This window comes from Leucopleurus acutus, assembly GCF_964270905.1.
Source record: "Leucopleurus acutus genome assembly, chromosome: 8".
Classification (NCBI taxonomy): Eukaryota; Metazoa; Chordata; class Mammalia; order Artiodactyla; family Delphinidae; genus Leucopleurus; species Leucopleurus acutus.
Window position 1 is genome coordinate 107307196 of NC_139151.1, and position 19893 is coordinate 107327088.

General features: G+C 54.8%; 1 protein-coding gene across 2 annotated transcripts in view; it reads left to right on the plus strand.

The window, feature by feature from the left end:
• The first annotated feature begins 12026 nt into the window (after positions 1-12026).
• CARS1 (cysteinyl-tRNA synthetase 1) overlaps positions 12027-19893 on the plus strand; it is a 47372-nt gene continuing 39505 nt past the window's right edge. The window contains exon 1 of one of the 2 annotated variants that reach the window (XM_082844892.1): positions 12027-12107. In XM_082844892.1, the coding sequence (XP_082701018.1) occupies positions 12083-12107 (25 nt within the window). In that variant the 5' untranslated portion in view covers positions 12027-12082. The remainder of the gene's footprint in view (positions 12108-19893) is intronic. The other variant, XM_082844891.1, reaches the window with a different exon arrangement.

Here is a 19893-nt window from a genome sequence, read left to right on the forward strand (position 1 = left end):
TCTTCTTTATCCATTCATCTGCTGATGGACATTTAGGTTGCTTCCATGCCCTGGCTATTGTAACTAGTGCTTCAGCGAACACTGGGGTGCATGTATCTTTTTGAATTATGGTTTTCTTCAGATATATGCCCAGGAATGAGTTTGCTGGATCGTATGGTAGTTCTATTTTTAGTTTTTTAAGGAACCTCCATACTGTTCTCCAATATGGCTGTACCAGTTTACGTTCCCACCAACAGTGTAGGAGGGTTCCCTTTTCTCCACACCCTCTCCAGCACTTGTTGTTTGTAGATTTTCTGATGATGCCCATTCTGACTGGTGTGAGGTGATACCCCACTGTAGTTCTGATTTGCATTACTCTAATAATTAGTGATGTTGAGCATCTTTTCATATGCTTTTTAGCCACCTGTATGTCTTCTTTGGAGAAATGTCTATTTAGATCTTCCACCCATTTTTCGACTGGGTTGTTTTTTTAATATTGAGCTGCATGAGCTGTTTATATATTTTGGAGATTAATCCTTTGTCCGATGATTCATTTACAAATATTTTCTCCCATTCTGAGGGTTGTCTTCTTGTTATGTTTATGGTTTCCTTTTCTGGGCAAAAGCTTTTCAGTTTAAGTAAGTCCCATTTGTTTATTTTTGTTTTTATTTTCATTACTGTAGGAGGTGGCTCAAAGAAGATCTTACTGTGATGTACGTCAAGGAGTGTTCTGCCTGTGTTTTCCTCTAAGGGTTTTATAGTATCTGGCCTTACATTTAGGTCTTTAATCCATTTTGAGTTTATTTTTGTGTATGGTGTTAGAGAGTTTTCTACTTTCATTCTTTTACGTGTAGCTGTCCAGTTTTCCCAGCACCCCTTATTGAAGAGGCTGTCTTTTCTCCATTGCATATTCTTGACTCCTCTGCCATAGATTAGGTGACCATGGGTGCGTGGGTTTTTCTCTGCACTTTCAATCCTGTTCCATTGATCTATAATTCTGTTTTTGTGCCAGTACCATACTGTCTTGATTACTGTAGCTTTGTGGTATAGTCTGAAGTCAGGAGGCCTGATTCCTCCAGCTCCATTTTTCTTTCTCAAGATTACTTTGGCTATTCGGGGTCTTTCGTGTTTCCGTGTACATTGTAAACATTTTTCTTCTAGTTCTGTGAAAAATGCCACTGGTAATTTGATAGGGATTGCATTGAATCTGTAGATTGCTTTGGGTAGTATAATCATTTTCACAATATTGATTCTTCCAATCCAAGAACATGTTGTATCTGTCCATCTGTTTGTGTCGTCTTTGATTTCTCTCATCAGCATCTTATAGTTTTCTGAATACAGGTCTTTTGCCTCCTTATCCCTAGGTACTTTATTCTTTTAGATGTGATGGTAAATGGGATTGTTTCCTTGATTTCTCTTTCTGATCTTTCATTGTTGGCGTATAGGAATGCAAGAGATTTTGGTATATTTATTTTGTATCCTGCAAGTTTACCAAATTCATTGATGAGCTCTAGTAGTTTTCTGGTGGCATCTTTAGGGTTTTCTATGTATAGTATCATGTCACCTGCAAACAGTGACAGTTTTACTTCTTCTTTTCCAATTTTTCTTTTTCTTCTCTGATTGCCGTGGTGAGGACTTCCAAGACTTTGTTGAATAATAGTGGCGAGAGTGGGCATCCTTGCCGCCTTCCTGATCTTAGAGGAAGTGCTTTCAGCTTTTCAGCATTGAGTATGATGTTTGCTGTGGGTTTCTCGTATGTGGCCTTTATTATGTTGAGGTAGTTTCCCTCTATAACCCGCAAACACTTTTAAAGGCTATTATAACACCAAAACAGAAGGCAGAATGAGGAAGGGCCTGATCAGAGAGTAAAGAAGAGCCTTTAAGCAGAACAGTGGCACCACGGGAAAGACTCGCTCCTTCCTCCTCTGTCCTTGGTGACAGATTGCATCAGGGTGGCCGAGCGTCCACGGCTCTGATGGCCCGCCCCGCCCCCCGTGTCTGTGTGTCCACGGCTCCTGTCGGCGCTGGGAGCTCAGCAGGGTGAGACGGAGACACCCCAGTGGTCACGCCAGAGGTCTCCCCAGGGTGGACCCTGCCCTGTCCCTTGGGCCAGCATGGCCCGGCCCTACTGCCATGAGGACTGGCCGTCCCCTCCCTCCTCCCAGCCTCCTCCAGGCTCTGCCTGCTGCTGGCCCGGTAGTAAATCCTGCAGCTGCGACCACTCACACCTGAGCCCCATCCCGGGATGCCAGGGCCTCTTGCTGCTCTGCTGGCCGGTCAGACGTCCTGCTGCTTCCAAGGATGTGAGCAACAGCCCAGGTCCTGTCTGAGCAGGAAGGAGGAGCCTGTCGTACCTCCTGCCGGGGAGGTTCGTGGCGACAGTCGTCAAGAGAGCACTTCGGGGCCTGGAGAATGGCGGTGCTGCCACCACGCCCAAGAGCTGCCCGTCACTTGGATGGGGTAAGCGTGCCCGACACTGTGACAGCATTCTCTGTTTCGCCTCCTTGCAGGGAACCGAACGTGGTGGTGGATCCTCCTTGCTGTGATTGCTGGGATTGTGGGGATTGTGGGGATTGTGGAGATTGTGGTCCTTTCCATCGCCACGGCCATCATCATTCGCCACTGTAGAAGAAGAGGTAAAGCAGAGTCACGTTGATCCTTGAGGGAACCAGGTCAGCAAGGGCACCAGGAGCTCAGAAGTGGGGGCCTGGGGTCAGTGGTTCCCGGCGGAGCCTCTCGTTTGAACACAGCTCTGCTTACTTTCCATCTCGGGGGCCCTGCATGTGTCTGGGCTCGGAGCCGCCCGCAGCGTGCTCCCCGACGTGCAGGGCTTGAGACCAAAATCGCGGGGCAGCTGCTGGGGACAGGCGTCCAGGGCACCGGGGGCCGGGAAGCCGGGAGAGACGGGTGCAGCTCCAGCCAGGGGGTCTTGGAGGAGGCGGTCCCTGGGTGCTGGGGAAGCTTACCAAGTAAGTGCCCCTCCTGTGTTTTCCCAGCTGCGTGGTTTTTCCAGTCGGTTGTGGTTTTGGGAAACATAAGTCCACTTTCTTGACTGTGAATTCGAGGCATTTCCTCTCCTCACGGAAGTCGCTGTAATAGTTCATATCAATTGTTTTCTGTTCTCTCTCTTCTTTTTGATTTGCAGAAAATCCAAAGGAGCCAGGCAGCCCTGTAAGTATCACCCTGGGATTTGTCCAGTGAAGCCCCAGGAGGTGGAGGGGTGGGGGACAGCCCCAGGCCTTCCCCGCTGCGTCCACATTTAGCCTGTGCAGTGGTGTCTGCGCCCACCTTAGCAGAGCCCTGGGACATCTGTGCTGGAAGATTTAAATTCTGCTGAGGCACAGGGGACAAAAGGCTTTCTTTGGTATCCCAGGGCTGCTGAGACAGATCCCCATAGACGGGGGGCTTCAAACATTACGAGCTTCCTGTCCCACAGTTCTGGAGGCCAGAGATCCGAAATCAAGGGGTTGGCGGGTTTGGTCCCCTCGGGGCTCTAGGGGCAGGTGCTTCCTCGCTTCCCCTGGTTGGGGCTGGACGTGCTTGGCGCTCCTTGGCTTTTGGGCGCATCACTCCGATTTCTGCTGTCTTCACACAGCCTCTCCCCGTGTGTCTCTGAATCTCTCTCCTTTTAAGGGCACTAGTCATAGGATACCGGTCCCACCCTTATCCAGTATGACCTCGGCTGAAGAGACCCTATTTCTAAATAGGTCCCATCCACAAGTACTGTGGATTAGGATGTGGGTCTATCCTTGGGTGCCCACCATTCAACCCACCACAGGCTTCTCTTGGGATCCCCGAGGAGTCGGTGGCAGAGCAGGGACCTGACCCCGTGCAGTGTTCCTCTCGAAAATTGCACAGGCCTTGCTTACCTATCAGACAGTTGGCATTTCTTTCCCTGAAAGTGGCTTGGGAAGGGCCTGTCCTGCAGGCTCCTGTCAGCAGAAGAAATGACTTTGTTCTTTAGTCGCCTAGAAGCAGCCAGCCCAAGGAGATGCAGATGCCCATGGACCTTGAGAGGGGCCAACCAGCCCCTGGTGTGGAGACCAGGCCGATGTTGGAGGTAGAGGACTCAGCCCTGGAGCCCGAGGCCAGGACTCACCCGGGACCCTCCAAGGACGCTGGGGAAATCCTAGAGCTACAGGAGCTGGGGGCCAAAGGAAGTCCGGCAGCCCCAGAGCAGACACTACAACAGACTCAAGCTCCCGAGGCCCCCAGGCCCCCAGGCCAAGCAGAGGTGTCCCCTCCCCTCCACAGCCTGGAGCAGGTAAGTGGACCGTTGGGAGGGTCTGATGACCAAGCCCCTGCTCGCTGAGTGCTGAGTGCAGGGCTGTGTGTGGCGCTCTTGCAGAGTTCTTGTCTGCGTTTCCTGAGGCTGATATAACGAAGTCCCACAGCCCAGGGGCAGGGAGGAGGGTGTTTAAACAGCAGACTTTTATTGTCTCATGGTTCTGGAGGCTGGAAGTCGGAGATCAAGGTGTCGGCAGGGTCACTTCCCGCCGAGGGCTGTGAGGGAGAATCTGGTCCAGGCCTCTCCCAGCTTCTGGTGGTTTCCGGCAATCTGAGGTCCCTTGGCTTGAAGGAGCATCCCCCCATCTCTGCCTTCATCTTCACGTGGCCTTCTCCCTGTGTGTGAGTCCCTCTCCAAATTTCCCCTTTTTATAAGGACCCCAGTCATATAGGATTAGAGGCCACCCTAGTGACCTCATCTTAACTTGATCGTGAGCAACAATGCTGTTTCCAAATACGGTCACAGTCACAGGTACTGGGAGGACTTCAGAACCCTTGCGGGGACACAGTTCAACCCATAACCTTCCCCCACCCTACCTGCTGTCTGCGGGTGTAGCAGGGAAGAGCCAGTTCTGGCTCCACGTTGCATCTGCTTCTTTGACTTTAGCCTTCGTTTTTCATTGCTTTTGTTACTATAATCATCGATAACGGCCTGCCTCGGGGAACCCTGCCCCCCTGCCTGAATATTAAACTAAAGTGCCTCTGTTCAGCTCACAGGGAGACAATCTGACCCCGCCCACCTGTGAATGGCTGCAAGAAAGAAGAAATTCATGCATCCCCTCCTCAATTCCAGGAGATGATTTGCAAGACCGAAGGCCCTCTTTACTTTACTTCCCCACCGCCTCTCCCTCTCTATTCTGCCTTTTTACTTTACTTCCCTGATTCTATAGAAGAAAATGGCACCCAGACTCCGATAAGGTGGTTATTTTGAGACATAAGTCTGCCATCTTCTCGGTCTGCCGGCTTTCCGAATAAAGTATTCCTTGTCTCAACACCTCATGTCTGACTTATTGGCCTGTGTGCGGTGAGCAGCACGAGCTTGGACTCGGTAACCAGGGGACCGTGGCACCCGGGGGGGGGCAGAGGCTCAGCGTGTGTCCTCGCTGGGCCCCAGGGCTGGGAAGCAGCAGGACCGACGAGGCACAGCCCGCTGGTGCTGGACCTGAAGCCTCCTGCGCTGTCAGCAGAGCTGGGCCAAGCACCCCCTGGGTGCCGGGCTTGGCATCTGGAGAACACGGGGCTGCAGGGGCAGGGTGTGGGATGGATCCCGAGATGGGTGGGACTGTCCCCGGTGGGCCGTGTCCAGCCGTGCACAGCAGGAAGCGACGGTTCCTATCCTCCGCTGGGGGGCTGCTGGGGGCTTTCCCGAGTGGGTGACACCTGAATGGGGTTTGACAAATGATCAGACACCCACTAAGTGGCCCTGCGGGGGAGGGCCAGGGTTGCTGAGTGATGAGCAACCCTAAGGCAGGGCAAGGTCAGGGGCTGAAGAAAGGGGAGACTGGGAGGAGATCATGGACCCCTGGGCCACCCTCGCACAGACACGGGGCTTGAGAAGTCCAGAGACTGTAGGTTCCATGGGTCGTGTGCCATTATGCATCATTTCAGGGAGCCGGCCTGTGACTTTTGTTGGATTCTCCAGGGCTCCTGAGACGAATAAAATGCAGAAGTTGGGGCCCCTGCCGAGGGTCAGGTCAGGGTGACATGCTGGTCCCTGGGTGTCCCTCTGGGGCTGTGCTGTAACAGGGCAGCTGTTCTTACCCTTTTTACCAGCCATGGGACAGAGCGGTGAGTCCTTGCCGGCCGTGGGCAGAGGCAGAGCTGAGATTTGAACCACGTGGTCAGGCTCCTGGCCTCAGGCCCGGGCATCTCAAGGAACGCCTGGCCTCATCCAGGGAGAAGCCCGTGCTCGTGGCAGCTCCTTCAGACGGGTGGTCAGCTTTCATCTGTCTGGTGTCCCGTCCACGCTCGGATTTCCCTGAACTAGGAGGCTGTGTGGATAAGTCCCTAATATTTGTCCACAGTGCATGTCTGTAGACCTGTGTCCTCTCCATTGTCTTATCCAGAGAGCAGGTCACCGACAGGTGACATCGTTCAGCTGTTACCCGCACCCCCCGGGGGGGGAAGGAGCAGGGCCTGGGTCTGGGAAGAGTCAGGAGCACATGCAGAGCATCAGGGACCCCCGCCCGCCCAAGCAGGGGCAGCCGTGACGGCACGGTGTCACCCGCACGCCCAGGCCGTGTCCTGGGGGAGCGTGACCCAGAGGACACGCTGGGCTGTGAGCTCTCTGCTACCCGTGGGGGGATGGAGTGGGGGTGACTCCCCACGGGCTGACTCAGGGGTCTTATCATGTTGATAGAGGCCCACCGGCCCCCACCCACAGCTCCCACAAGAAACCAGGTTCTGGTTCTATTTCCGTAGAATTCCTCTAAGAGGCCGCACAGGTTTCTGCTCCTGGAACCATTTTATTCTCTTCTCTCTGCAGGAATATGAACAAAAGTAGTTTTTGAAGGACGTTTCCTGTGTTGGTAAGTAGTCTAAATTCTTCATTTTCTTCTTTTATTTGTTAACATTTTTTTTGTTTTTTTGTTAACAAATTTTTCTCGTTTATTTGTTTAGGCTAAATCTTCCTTGTCGGGACTTCCCTGATAGTCCAGTGGCTCCCAATGCAGGGGGCCTGGGTTCGATCCCTTACTGGGGAAATAGATCCCACATGCCACAACTAAAGATCTCGCATGCTGCAACAGAGATCCCGTGTGCCGCAACTAAGGCCTGGTGCGGCCAAATAAATAAATATATGTTTTTTAAAAGTCTTCCTTCTTTGACATGAATGCTAAGGCCTAACGTCTTTATTTTTGAGACGGGGGACCACCTGCCTACCCGAAGCTTAGGGAACTTTCCTGTGGACTTGAGATCCACTTTTTCACATTCACCAATGACAGTAGAGAAACAGATATTTGCCAGATATAAGTTTTGTGGGGTTCATAAAGAAGGATTGGATGTTGTTTTAATTTTATTATACATTCCTGTTTTTAAGAGAAAGTATGAGTGGGTGATGGGAATACTTATCTAACCCTAGATCAGTGGGTCCCCATGGCTGGGATGCTACGGGCTTAGGGGCAAAAAAGGCAAGATTTATCGAGCACATGCTGCGTGCCAGGTGCTTTTTATAATCTTATTCTAACAGCTCTGGGAGACTGCCCCATTTTACAGATTTAAAACACGACAATCCGAAGCTCAGAGAGGCTACAAAACTTGCCCCAGGTCTCAAGGCCTAACCTGGTCCCCCCGCTGACGCCAGGAGGCCTACCCGTCCGGAGCACCCCACAGCCCATGGCTGCGTGGCACGTGAGAGGGGCAGGGCAGGGCGGACGTCAGCAGATGCTTTATCCACAGGGCTTCTGACTTGCCTGGGGTTCCTTCTCCCAGGTTCATTGGCACCAGTAATGAATGAGCAACAGACGTGTCAAGAGACACAGCAGGTCATGGCCAGACCTTGGCCTCGTGGCCCCTGGGCCTGATCCCTTCTGTGGGATCATCTGGGCTGGCGCAGGGCTTCCCAGGTCGTGGGCTCAGGGCAGGTGGAAGCACCTCTAGGGCCACACTCCTGGGAGCCGAGTTACAGAGGATGCTCCACGGGCCTCCCAGGAATGTAAACAAACTCTCCCTTTTTGCTTTTATTTTTTTCGTCCATCAATAAGATCTATTGTGAATTCAGACATGAGGTTCCAGAAAGTAACTGGAAGATGTTATGGGGTTTACTGGACTTGAAGAAAATGATGAGATATGGGAACCCCAACATCCAGGAAATTTGGAAGAGCTCCTCAGGCGGAGGAATGGGCTAGGGAGGGACATTCCTGTATTTAAGCTCACGGCTGCCCTCCATAACATGGAGTTACATATATGTTCGCAAATTATAAACAAATTGGTTGCAGAAGGTATCTTAGGTGCATGCAGAGAGCTCCCAATAAACTCCTTTTTGACACAGGGCTGTTACTTTACGCAGTGTCCTGGATGGGTAGGGTCTGAGCTTCTTTTTTTTTTTTTTTTTTCTTTGCGGTACGAGGGCCTCTCACTGTTGTGGCCTCTCCCGTTGTGGAGTACAGGCTCCGGACGCGCAGGCTCAGCGGCCATGGCTCACGGGCCCAGCCGCTCCGCGGCATGTGGGATCTTCCCGGACCGGGGCACGAACCCGTGTACCCTGCATCGGCAGGCGGACTCTCAGCCACTGCGCCACCAGGGAAGCCCGGATCTGAACTTCTTTTCCAGTTCTGATCCCACCAGAAACTTCATGAATCCCAGATGGAACTGCGGTCCTTATCCAAATGGATTCTGTATAAACTTCCAATGGGGACATCAGCTCTGCCCACAAGCAAAGGTGCTTCTCTGTCAGGGGCACTGCCTGTGGCCAGTGTGGCAGAGATGGGATCCCAGGGGACTGCTGATTGCACTGGATGGGCTCACGTTCCTCGGAGCATTTCCCTAGGCTCTGCGGCCAGGAGAGTTTGGTGGTTGTCTTTCTGCCCCCACCAACTCCTTGATCTCAGAGTCACCATGATGTCTGCATGACCTGGGACAGGGCGTGGCATCGAGCAGGTGCTCCATGAATAGGTACAAGGTGACAGGCAACCCACAGGCCGCTCTGAGTAGTCAGAGACGCTGGTCCATACCTGGCCCTGGGACCAGACTGTCCCTATCAAAAATGGGCAGAAGGCTCTGCTCAGTATTCTGTGATAACCTCTATGGGAAAAGAATCTGAAAAAGAATGCTTATATGTATATGTATAACTGCATCACTTAGCTGTATACCTGAAACGAACACAGCGTTGTATATCAACTATACTCCAATATAAAAAATAAATTAAAATTTTAAAACTGGGCAGAAGAAACAACAAAACAAAGCAAAAAATGGGCAGAAGACCTAAACAGACATTTCTCCAAAGAATACAAACAGATGGCCAATAGGCACAGGGAAAGATGCTCAACATCACTAATTATCAGAGAAATGCAAATCAGAACTACAACGACGTATCACCTCCCACCGGTCAGAATGTCCGTCATCAAGAAGTCTACAAATAACAAATGCTTGAGAGGGTGTAGATAAAAGGAAACCCTCTTACACTGTTGGTGAGAATGTAAACTGATGCAGCCACTATGGAGAACAGTATGGAGGTTCCTTAAGAAACTAAAAATAGAGTTACCATATGATCCAGCAATCCCACTCCTGGGCATACATCTGGAGAAAACTCTAATTCCAAAAGATACATGCACCCCAATGTTCACAGCAGCACTATGCACAATAGCCAAGACATGGAAGCAACCTAAGTGTCCATGGACAGAGGAACGAACAAAGAAGATGTGGTATACATACAATGGAATATGAACTCAGCCATAAAAAAGAATGAAATAATGCCATTTGCAGCTACGTGGATGGACCTAGAGATTGTCATACTGAGTGAAGTAAGACAGAGAAAGAGAAATATCATATGATATCGCTTATATGTGCTATCTAAAATATAATAGAAATGAACTTATTTACAAGACGGAAACAGACCCACAGACACAGAGAACAAACTTGTGGTTGGCAAAGGGGAAAGAGGGGAGGGATCAATTAGGAGTATGGGATTAACAGATACACACCACTATATATAAAATAGATAAACAAGGGCCTATTCTATAGCACAGGGAGCTATATTCAGTATCCTGTAATAACCTATAATGGAAAAGAATCTGAAAAAGAATATATATATGTATGTATAATTGTATCACTTTTCTGTACACCTGAAACTAACACAAAGTTGTAAATCGACTATACTTCAATTAAAAGAAAAACAAAAAAAAAAACCTAAGACTATCCCTCTGCTCTTGTATCTGAGGATCAGATTGGAATGTGACCAGCTTTAGGCCCCAGCTTCCTAAACCAGAACTAGCCAGGGTGGGGCATGGTGACAGTCACAGAGACCATTTTAAGTACCTGAAACTATTTTTTTAAGGAATGGATATCATTATAAACTTTTTGAGATAATCATAGATTTACATGCAGCTGTAAGAAATAATATGGAGAGATCTCCTCACCCTTTACCCAGTTTCCTAAAATGCTAACATTTTGCGCAATCATGGTACAATATTAAAGCCGGGATAATGACACTGACACAGTGAATATACCCAACGTTTCCATCATCACAAGGACCACTCATGTTGCCCCTTTTTTTTTTTTAATGTTGCATCTTTTTTTTTTTTAGCTTTATTTTATATTGGAGGACAGTTGATTGACAATGTTGTGTTTGTTTCAGGTGTAGCCGCATCCACCTTCTTCCCGCATTAACTTCTGGTATTCACTTGTCTTTATTTCTATGATTTTTGCCATTTCAAAATGTTAAATAACTAGAATCACACAGTATGTAATGTTATGAGATTTTTTTCTTTGCATTTAGCATAATTCTTTAGAAAAGTAGCTTAAACTGTTAAAGTTTTAATGCCAAAGATACGCTTTTGCCAAAAAGTTGTACAATTTAGCAATACTTGCTTTTATACTTTTTCTTTACCTAATAAAATTTCCATCCTAAGTGTTTCTTTTCGTTCCCTGTGTGTGCAGAAGCTTGAGTGTGATGTCCTTGGGAGATGGTATCTTACACAGAGAAAGGCACAGGCCCTGAGGATGTGATCTGTGGGCTGAGGGACTCTAGAATGGGGATTAAACGCCAGAGAAGCCTCTTCTCCTCGTTTGTGTTATTCCCCCCGGGGCCTCTGTCTCTGGGAATGACAACCCTGTCCATACAGAGTGTGCGCTCCACCCTGCCCCCCTTTCTCACTCACCCCAAACATCATCAGTCCTTGGAAATGCTGACAAACCAGCTGCTTTCTTCCACCCAGCACCAAGTGTCTTCAACTTCAAGTTCATTATTAAAGGAAATGCCATAACCACCAGTCTCTCTCAGGACAGAAACGTGGGTGTCATCCCCGGCCCTCACCTCGCTCACCCGCCCCACCCCATCCCAGCATCTGCTGCCCCTCATGGCTCTCCCAGATCTGCCTGCCCACCCTGCTGGTCCAGGGCACCGTCTCCTCTCCTACAGACTATCGAAAAGGCTTCCTGTCAAGTCTTGCTTTCCTCCTGGCTTTCCCTAATCCACTCCACCGCCACACAGCAGCTGGCATGAGAGGTCTACAGCACAAATCCAGTCAAGCCTGCTGGGTCTCTGCCCTTCCTGACTTTGCTTACAAGATGCTTCAAGAAGCGCCAGCCCTAGCCTTTGCCCCAGGCCCCAACTCTCGCCAGGGCTGCTCCAGCCTGCCCTGCGGTCAGGCTGAATTTCTCAGTGGCTTGTTCTCTGTTGGTGTCACTTGCAGGACAGTACCCTCTGCATGGAATGCACTTCCCACCCACTCCCAATCCCCTCCTCTAAGCCTCCTTCCAACTGGTCCTCCCTCCCCGGACCCTGGGAGACAATTTTTCCACGGAAGTGGGTGGGTGGGCGGATGGTTCAGGCGGTAATGCGAGAGATGGGGAGCGGCAGATGAAGCTTCGCCCTCCCGCCTCTCACCTCCTGCTGTGCGGCCCGGTTCCTAACAGGCCGCGGACCGCTAGCGGTCCGCAACCCGGGAGCTGGGTACCCCTGCTCAAGGGCACTGGCCGCAGCGCAGTGGGAACTACAACTCCCAGCATGCCCCGGCCTGCGGCGTCTCGAGCCCGCGGCGGTTGCCTAGCGACTGGGCGTGTCCCGGAAGGCGCACCGCCTCCGGCGGGACTTCCGGGGCGGTGGTTGCGTCAGATTCTGGGAAGCTGTCGGCGCGGCCGCGAGTGCGGCATTCCAACGATGGCAGGTTCCTCCGCGGAGCACGGTGAGTGCGCGCGGCGGGCGGGCCAGCGGGGGCGACCCCGGGCCGAGGGGCGGAGGGGCCACCGGGGGTCTGAGGGGGCGCCAGGTCCCTGAGGGGCGGGTCTGAGGGCGCGCAGAGGGCCGGGCGCGACCCCCGGGCCCCCCCCCGGCAGGCCCCGCTCCTCCAACCTCGCGGGGACCTGGCTCCGGACCCGGAACTGCCGAGGCCACCCCGTCCCCAGACCCGGTGTCCTCCTTGGGTCCTCCAGGTTCCATTGCGTCTTGACTCCAGGACGTGGCCCTGCATTTCCCCCGCCGGTCCCTGGGCCGGACCTCGCCCCTCCTGTCCCCTGGACTTTGGGGGACAGGCACAGCCCTAGGGTGGTTTTCGTTTCCGCCCAGCCCGGGCAGCACCCGGGTTGGCACTTAGGAAAATGAGGCCGAGGAAACAGGGTACGCGGACATACAGGAAAGGGTTTGGGGTTTTACGAAGGCTTTCGTCTGCGGCTGCAGACAGTGGCCATTGGGACCTGCGTGGTCACAGCGGTATTGCCCCACTTGATTGCGCCCTCCGAGGTTCCGTGAGCAGCTCTGGCTCTGCCCACCAGAGTCACTCGTGTCGCCAGCCGGTGGACACGCCGCCCACAGGCAGACTCCGGGGAGCGCTGGGCCCTTGCTCCCCTCCCTCAGGCAAGATTGTAGGTGCCAGACAGACCGGAGGTTGTCCCTGGATTCCCACGTCTGGAGCAGACTTTCTTCAGGAAGAACTCTCAGTGTGTAGTATTTATTCCCCGGGCTGCCGGGTTTAGGCTGTGCAGGCTCCTGGAGCCCTGTGATCCCCCTTGCTCCTGGGGTTCCAGGCGGGGAGCTCTGACCACCTGGGTAACCCAGTGACGTGGGCGGCCCCTGCTGACAGGGCTGCTGTGGTACCCAGGCGCCCCGCATTCCGGGCGCCCCGCATTCCAGCCGACAGGTGTGCCTGGATTCCAGCGCCATCTCTACCCACCTGGAGCCTCGGCCCTCGGCCCTCAGAAGTGCACCCGGACTCCGGTAACATAGCAGCGTGGTTGACACCCCAGTCTTCTGAGCGAGCCGGGCTGGGGGCCCACCTCTGCCCCTTCCTCACGTGCAGCAGGGTAACACGTCCCCGCTCGGAGGATGTAGTGGGCATTAAAGGGGCTGGTAGAGGTTAAGGGTTTAGAAGAACACTTGGCATGAAACGGGTGCTGTGTCCAGGTTGAGAGCCCGAGCTTGTTTCTTTTCTGTCTTTCTTCCTTCCTTCCTTCTTCATTTGTGAACACAACTGACGTATTCGATTTGGGGGTTTTGGTTTTTTAATTGCTTTGGAACTTGAGGTTTTCAGAGCCTTTGTAAGAACTGGCCTGTTTCTGGAGATTGGTACCAGAGTTCTAGATATTCTTGGTTTCCGGGTTCTGAATGCTTTTCATTCTCAAGGTTGGATTTATCGAAAGTGACCATCTTTCCGGACTTTTTAAGGAGACCCTCGTCTAGAATATTCTTCCCATTTCTGGTCATCTTCCTTAAGTTGGCTCAGAATGTCCATTTGGTTCCCTGCCACTGGGGTTAAAGCTTTTCCTTTGTAGCTTGAACGTGCAGCCTGTTCCAGGGCCCAGTGTTTTTAGAAAGACGAGTCTCATCCCTGAGGACCCCGGGGTGGATGGAGCGCGTGTCAGAGGCTTTGCCCTGCAGATTGGGCCACTTTGGTGGCTGTGTGTTAGGTCAGATTTGCAGTTTAATTTTTTATGCAGTTTAATTCAAAGGTTCTTCGTAATAACAATGCAGCTAGCTTTTTTTCTTAGCATGAGTCTGTGCTAAATGCATCTGCGGGGGGCCTGTAATCCTCAGAGCAACCCTTTGTGGTCGATACTGCCCTTATCTTCCTGTGCAGGCGAGAATCCTGAGGTTCAGAGAAGCTAAGTGATTTGTCCAAGGTCACACAGCTAGCCAGGGCCTGTGTGACTGCAGCAGGGATGTTGACTACTCTGCCTTGCTGCCTTTGATGACTCTATTCAGGTGAACAGCAAGCACCCCAATTCCAGAGTGCGTCAAGGCAGACGAGAGGAGGGAGCTGATACACTTTCCTGTGTTTCCCAGAGAAGAAATGAAACGTACATATTTGTAGACTACGGACATTTGCTCATCCCTGAACCCACAGTCTCCTGGTATTTACACCTTAAGAGTTGTGAGAGATAGTGTCCTCGGGGGGAGATTAAACTGTTCCCAGTGTCCACACTGCTGTCCCCGGGCAGTGGTGCCGTCTGATCACCTGTGTGTCCTCAGGGCATCAGGTCATGATGCTTCTCATGACCTAAAAATCCCACGTGAGAGATTCACATCTGCTGTTTCTGTGGGAAGTTGCCCCTGAGTGGTTCAAAATAATTTCCTTAAATAGATCTGTCACTTTATTTATCCAGTAGATCTGCTTCGGGCACCGGCTCTGCCGGACGCTGCTGGGCGTGGAGATGCAGCATGCCTGGAGGAGCGTCTCGGCCTTCCTGGGCCTTCCGTCCAGCGGGGCAGGGTGGCCGGAGCCCAGAAGCCCAACACCTCCCCAGGTTGCACGGGCCATTCCTCTCTTGGTCACTTCCCAGTGCATGTGCTGCCAGGTGGCCTGAGTCTACGGAGGTGGTTCAGGGCCCACAATCTGCCAGAAACTTGGCCGGGTCCTCCTCTGCCAGCTGCCCCGTGGGCAGAGCGGAGTGCAGGGAACCACGCCGGAGGCCCTGCGGGGCCAGGTCCGGACGCTGCTGTGGGCATTAGCCTACTGGCCAAGCCCAGCCCCGGAGCCCCGAGACAGAGAGCCTGGGTCTGGGGAGCGCCCTGTGCTCTGCTCCTGAGGGAGGGCCTGGCTGCAGGGCAGGTAGGGAGCCTCCCAAGAGAGGCTGGAAGCTGATCCTAGAGAAAAAAAGGGGAGCGGGAGTCCTGGCAGAGAGCACCTCGTGCACTAAGACCTGAGGGCCAGCAGCACTGCTTTCCGGCAAGTTCCTGAGGCCAGAGGGGGTGGGGGGCTGGAGATGGGCCACAGGACCAGGTCTGCAAGGGCCTTGCGCACATTTGCGGAATTTGGGTCTTGTCTTTGCGTTCTGGCAAGATATCTGCCCCCTCCCCCGCGTGTACCAAGGCAGGGAGAGCAGGAAGAACCCAAGACCGTGGTAACCGGCGGCCTGGGCCCGTGGCGGTGGTGGGTGTGAGAAGTGGACAGTCTGGGGAGGACCGGGGCAGGTGCTGGGTTTGCCGTGGGATGAAAGAAACAGCCACCCAGCTTCAGAGCCAGTGGGGAAGGTGGCTGTACCGTTCCCGGACTTGTCCCCAGTTGGAGGGCGAGACATGATGCTTGGGAGCACCCTGTGGACACGTGACCGCTGGGCCTCCAGGGCTGGTGCTCAGGATGGAAGGGGGCGCTAGAGAGGGCCTGTGGGAGGAGGTCCTGGGTGCCGGGAGTGGGTGGCATTGCCGCCAGGTGCATGCACCTCTCTCCTTTATGAGATTCGTGTGAGGAGGGGATGCATTCGTTTGAGAAGGCTTTTCCAGTCCCCGTTCTGAGAGCCACCTGGGCAGGCTGGGAAGCCCCACAGGAAAGAAAAGTGGGCCTGAAGAGGGACCCAGGGGGAGGGGCAGCTGCAGAGGCGGGCCAGGGAAGCTGGAGGAGCCTTTGCAGAAAGGATCTGATCCACAGGGCCGGGTGCCGCCGGGGCCTCGCAAGGTGTGGACCCGAGAGGCCTTCAGCAAGTGCGGGAGGGGTGCAGACCCCCGCTGCGCTGGGCCTGGGAGCTTAGGAGGAAGGCAGACCTGCGGTGAAGGGCCCTGCGCATCAGCAAGCCGCCTGGGGGCTCCTGGCAGCTGAGCTCTGCACCCGCCCCACCCAGGTTCCGATTCCAAAGGTCTCAGGTGGGCCTGGAACGGGTGCTTCCAGGAGCTGGCCCTGCTGCCACTGCGCTGGAGCCTCCCTGAGCGGGAGCCTGGCTGGAGCGGAGGAGGGGGTGGGCGAAAGCAGGCCGCGGGCTGCTGTCCAGCAGGTGTGAATGCTGACGGGAAGGGGCCGGGGAGGCGACGCTTGGTGTGAACTCGGGTCCTTAGCTGGTTCTTGCGTTTGTGCGAGGTCAGTAAGCGTTTTCTAAACTGTGAAGACCGCGGTCCACGTTTAGGGCCTTCCCACAGTCAGAAGGTGTGTGTCCTGCGATGCATTTCTGGATGGACCTGCGGTGGACCTGGCGGTGGGTGTGGTGCGTGCGTGGGGCTCCCTGGGGAGGGCCAGCGTGGCCAGTGGGCGCCCTGCTCGGGAACCATCTCCTCTCATCTTGGCATCGTGGGCTGATAGCCAGACCGCAGTCTGGCCCAAACCCAGGGCCACTTGAAAGCTGACCAGTTTTTAAATTTGTTTCCTCAAGTTACGCTTAGCCACAGCTGCCACGGTGACCCTGTGACTGTCCCCCTCTGCCCTGCGGGCTCCCTGCTCCAGACGGGGCTTTTTAAATGCGCGTGTGATCCCTGGGTAAACTCCTCCAGGGCAGTTTCAATAGTAGTAATACAGGAGCGATTAAAATAAGAGTAATGGCAACTGCCGGGCGCTGGCTGTGTGCCCGGCAGTATTTCAAACAGTTTACAAGTGTAATTTCACTAATGCTCACCAGCTTTACCAGGCGTGTGTTGTGTGAGCCTGATTTACCCTTGAGAGGAGCCCGCCGGGTGAGGGAGGGGTGCAGACCCCGCTGAGCCCTTGTCCCCTGAACTGCTTCATTAGTGCTTTAAAACCATCGTGTTGGTAGAATGTTTGACATGTTTTTCTCATTGTAAAAATAACATACGCTTATTGTAGAAAATGTGCGCAGCGAAGAAAAGAGAGGGAAATAAAATGCCCTGTGAGCGTACTCCTCCAGGGTAGCCAACGTCAAGGTCAGGCAAGTTCCCGGGGGTCTGTGTTCCCTGGAGTAGTTCCGGAATGAGGGAAGTCTGTCTGTCCAGTGCTGTCCTGGGGGTAAAGGGGCAGGGGGAGCTGGGAGACCACACAGCTTCTCAGAGAGGGGCTGTCACCTCTGCTTCCTTCCCCTCCCTCCTGTGTCCTGGCATAGATGGCTGCACCAGAGGGATGCTCAGCGACAGGGAGAGGGAGCTTGGAGGGTCGGTGTCGGGTGACCGGCTGCCGGAGGATGGCCTGGCCCACTCCGGGATGCGTCCCCCCCCCTCGCCCTGGCTCTGTCCACCCTCTGGCAGGTCCTCTGACTCAGCCTTCGTGAACTGAACTTTCTCCATCAGGAGAAAGGAGCACGCTTCCCGACTCCTGACCGGCTGGCAGGGCTGCCGGGGAACCGTGCCAGGTGCAGTAAAGTTCCCTGGAAGGAAGACTCCGTGCCAAGGCATTTCTGTAGCGTTAGGTTTCCCGGTGCCCAGGACCGCCCTGGCAGGTGCTGCTTCCTTCTCCCTGGGTGGGAGAGAGCGGTCCTGTCAGAGAGGGGTGGGGGGCACGGACCCGCCTGGCCTTCCTTCACTGTCTCAGAGGGGATCTGAGCCCTCAGGCTGGGTCCCTAGAGCCAGCCACCTGCTCCCGGGAAGGAAGGCGAGCTGGCTGGCGCTGCTCCAGGGCCCTCGTGGGTTCCCCAGGCTTCCCGCTGGCACCTTGGGCGGGAGGGGCCGCCTCTGTGTCTCTCTGTGCTTCCTCCGACACTTCCAAGAGCTGAAGTGGAAAGTAGCTGCTTCTCCTGCTAGGTCAGGTGTGGAACAAAAGCAGCGCCCCCTGTAGGTGTGCGCCCTCGGGCAGCAGGGCTCCAGCTCAGCCCGCCACGGGTTAGAGGCCTTCTTAGACTCAGCCGGGTCCCCACCCTGGTTCCTGGGTACCGAGTGCTTCCCGGGAGGGGGCTTACGAGGCCCTGGAGTGACAGGTGATGCCGGCCTCCCGCGGGCAGGCCTGCACTTCGAGGTACATCTGCCGCCCATCCACTCGTTCAGCAAATTCACTGAGTGTCTTCAGAACGTTCCAGGCTTGGTTCTAGAGGCTGAGCATATGCTGAGTGGTTGAATCGGATAAAATCCCGGGGGGTGGGGCAGACAATAAAGGAAAGAAAGCAGGGAAGTGTGTGTGTTAGAAATAAGCACTATGGAGAAATAAAGCAGGAAGGGGTCGGGGCCCCAGGGGGCGGGGGTTCACTTGGAACAGTGCCCGGGAGGACCCAACGGAAAAGGGGACACCCGTGGAGCCCCGAGGAAGGGAGGGAGGCTGGCTGTGTCTGGGGGAGGCTTCCAGGCAGGCAGGGCAGGGGGCATGAGGGGCGGGGGCGGGAGCTGAGGTCAGAAGGGTGTGGTGGCCCTCCTGGCCGGCGCGAGGACCACTCTTGGTGGGACGGGGGGTCTAGAGAAGGAGCATGGGCCACTCTGGCCACGGTGCCCTGTGAAGCCCGGATACCAGCAGGGGCGCCTGCATCCCGGGGGCCAGGCGAGAGAAGGGCTGGACCTGCCATGGCAGTTGGGGTGAGAGGGCTGGGTTCCGGGTACGTTTAAAGGTGGAGGCCTGCAGTATCCAAGGGCATGGCGCTGGGTGCTCTGAGGGTATTCTGTAACGGGCAGAAGGGTATTCCTAGCCGTGCGCCTCAGGGCCACCATGGGCTGGCGCCCCCGCGGTGCGGTGGGCAGGCAAGCATGCCGGTCTTCCTGGAAAGCCTGGGCTTGAGAGCCCAGGGAAGACGTTTCCCTGGTGCCCATGCCTGTCCTGGGGATGAAGAGGTCGGGGTTCAGGAGGTCCCCGAGAAGCCAGCCTCCGGGAGGCTGGGCCGTGGATGGGCGCAGCCCCTCCCTGGGGCACCTGAGGACGTCCGGAGATGCTGCCGGCTTTGTCCTCCTGTTGGCTCCTTCCGTCTCACCCCCGTGCCCAGGAAGGCAGCTCCGGGTAGGCCCTGACGGAAGGGTTTCCCGCGGTGGAGACGGTGCAGGAGGGTCTCGTGTGCACAGCTGCTTCCCCACACGTGGGCTCTGCTGTCTGTTTGCAGGCGTCCTGTGGGCTTGGTCGGGGCGAAGTTCCTGTTTCTGTGCCAGGCCTGGCCGGTGTCGGCCCATATCTCCTCCCCGCTCGGAGCCGTCCCGCTCTGGGTCCAGCACGGTGACCCAGGGATCTCGTGGTGTCAGGCAGCTGGCTGCGAAGGGCTGCGGTGTCAGGGTGTCTGCCCCGTTCCCAGGGAGAGTGAGAAACCGGGCTTGTGCTCTCCCGCTCGGAGCCGACTCCGGGGCTCAGGGTGTGTCTGTGTGGAAGGGAACAGGCGCTGCCCTGTTCACACTCGTGGACTAGGGGACCAGGCTCCCTCCTGCAGCCTCAGGGACTGGTCTGCGCCCCTCCCCCCTGATCTCCTGCTGCGCCCCCCCAGCCAGCAGGTGATGAACGCATCCGCAGGGTAGTTGGAGCAGTGATCGGGGACGTAGGGAGGAGGTGAGGGTCTCAGGGGCAGCAGCGGGGGTGGAGGGGCTCAGTGGAGTCAGTGCCGTCTGCCGGCTGTGCCTGCTGCCTGGTCCTCGCTCGGGCTGGACTTCTGTCCTCCCACATCCTTCCTGAGGATTCCAAGGCAGAGGAGTGGCCTCAGGTCCCTGCAGGGGGGCAGGCTTGTGCCAGGTGCTGGCTGGGCGGTTGGCCCCCTCTGGCAGGCATTTCCCGGGCGGGGCCATGGTCCTCCCAGGAGCTGGGCCTTGGCTGCTAGAAGCCTCACTGGTGCCGGGTTTGGAGAGCTCTGCAGTTCTTACGCGCCACCCATCGCCCACCCAGGGACGGGTCAGCACCTGCCCTCCCAGCACCCAGTGCACAAAAGGGT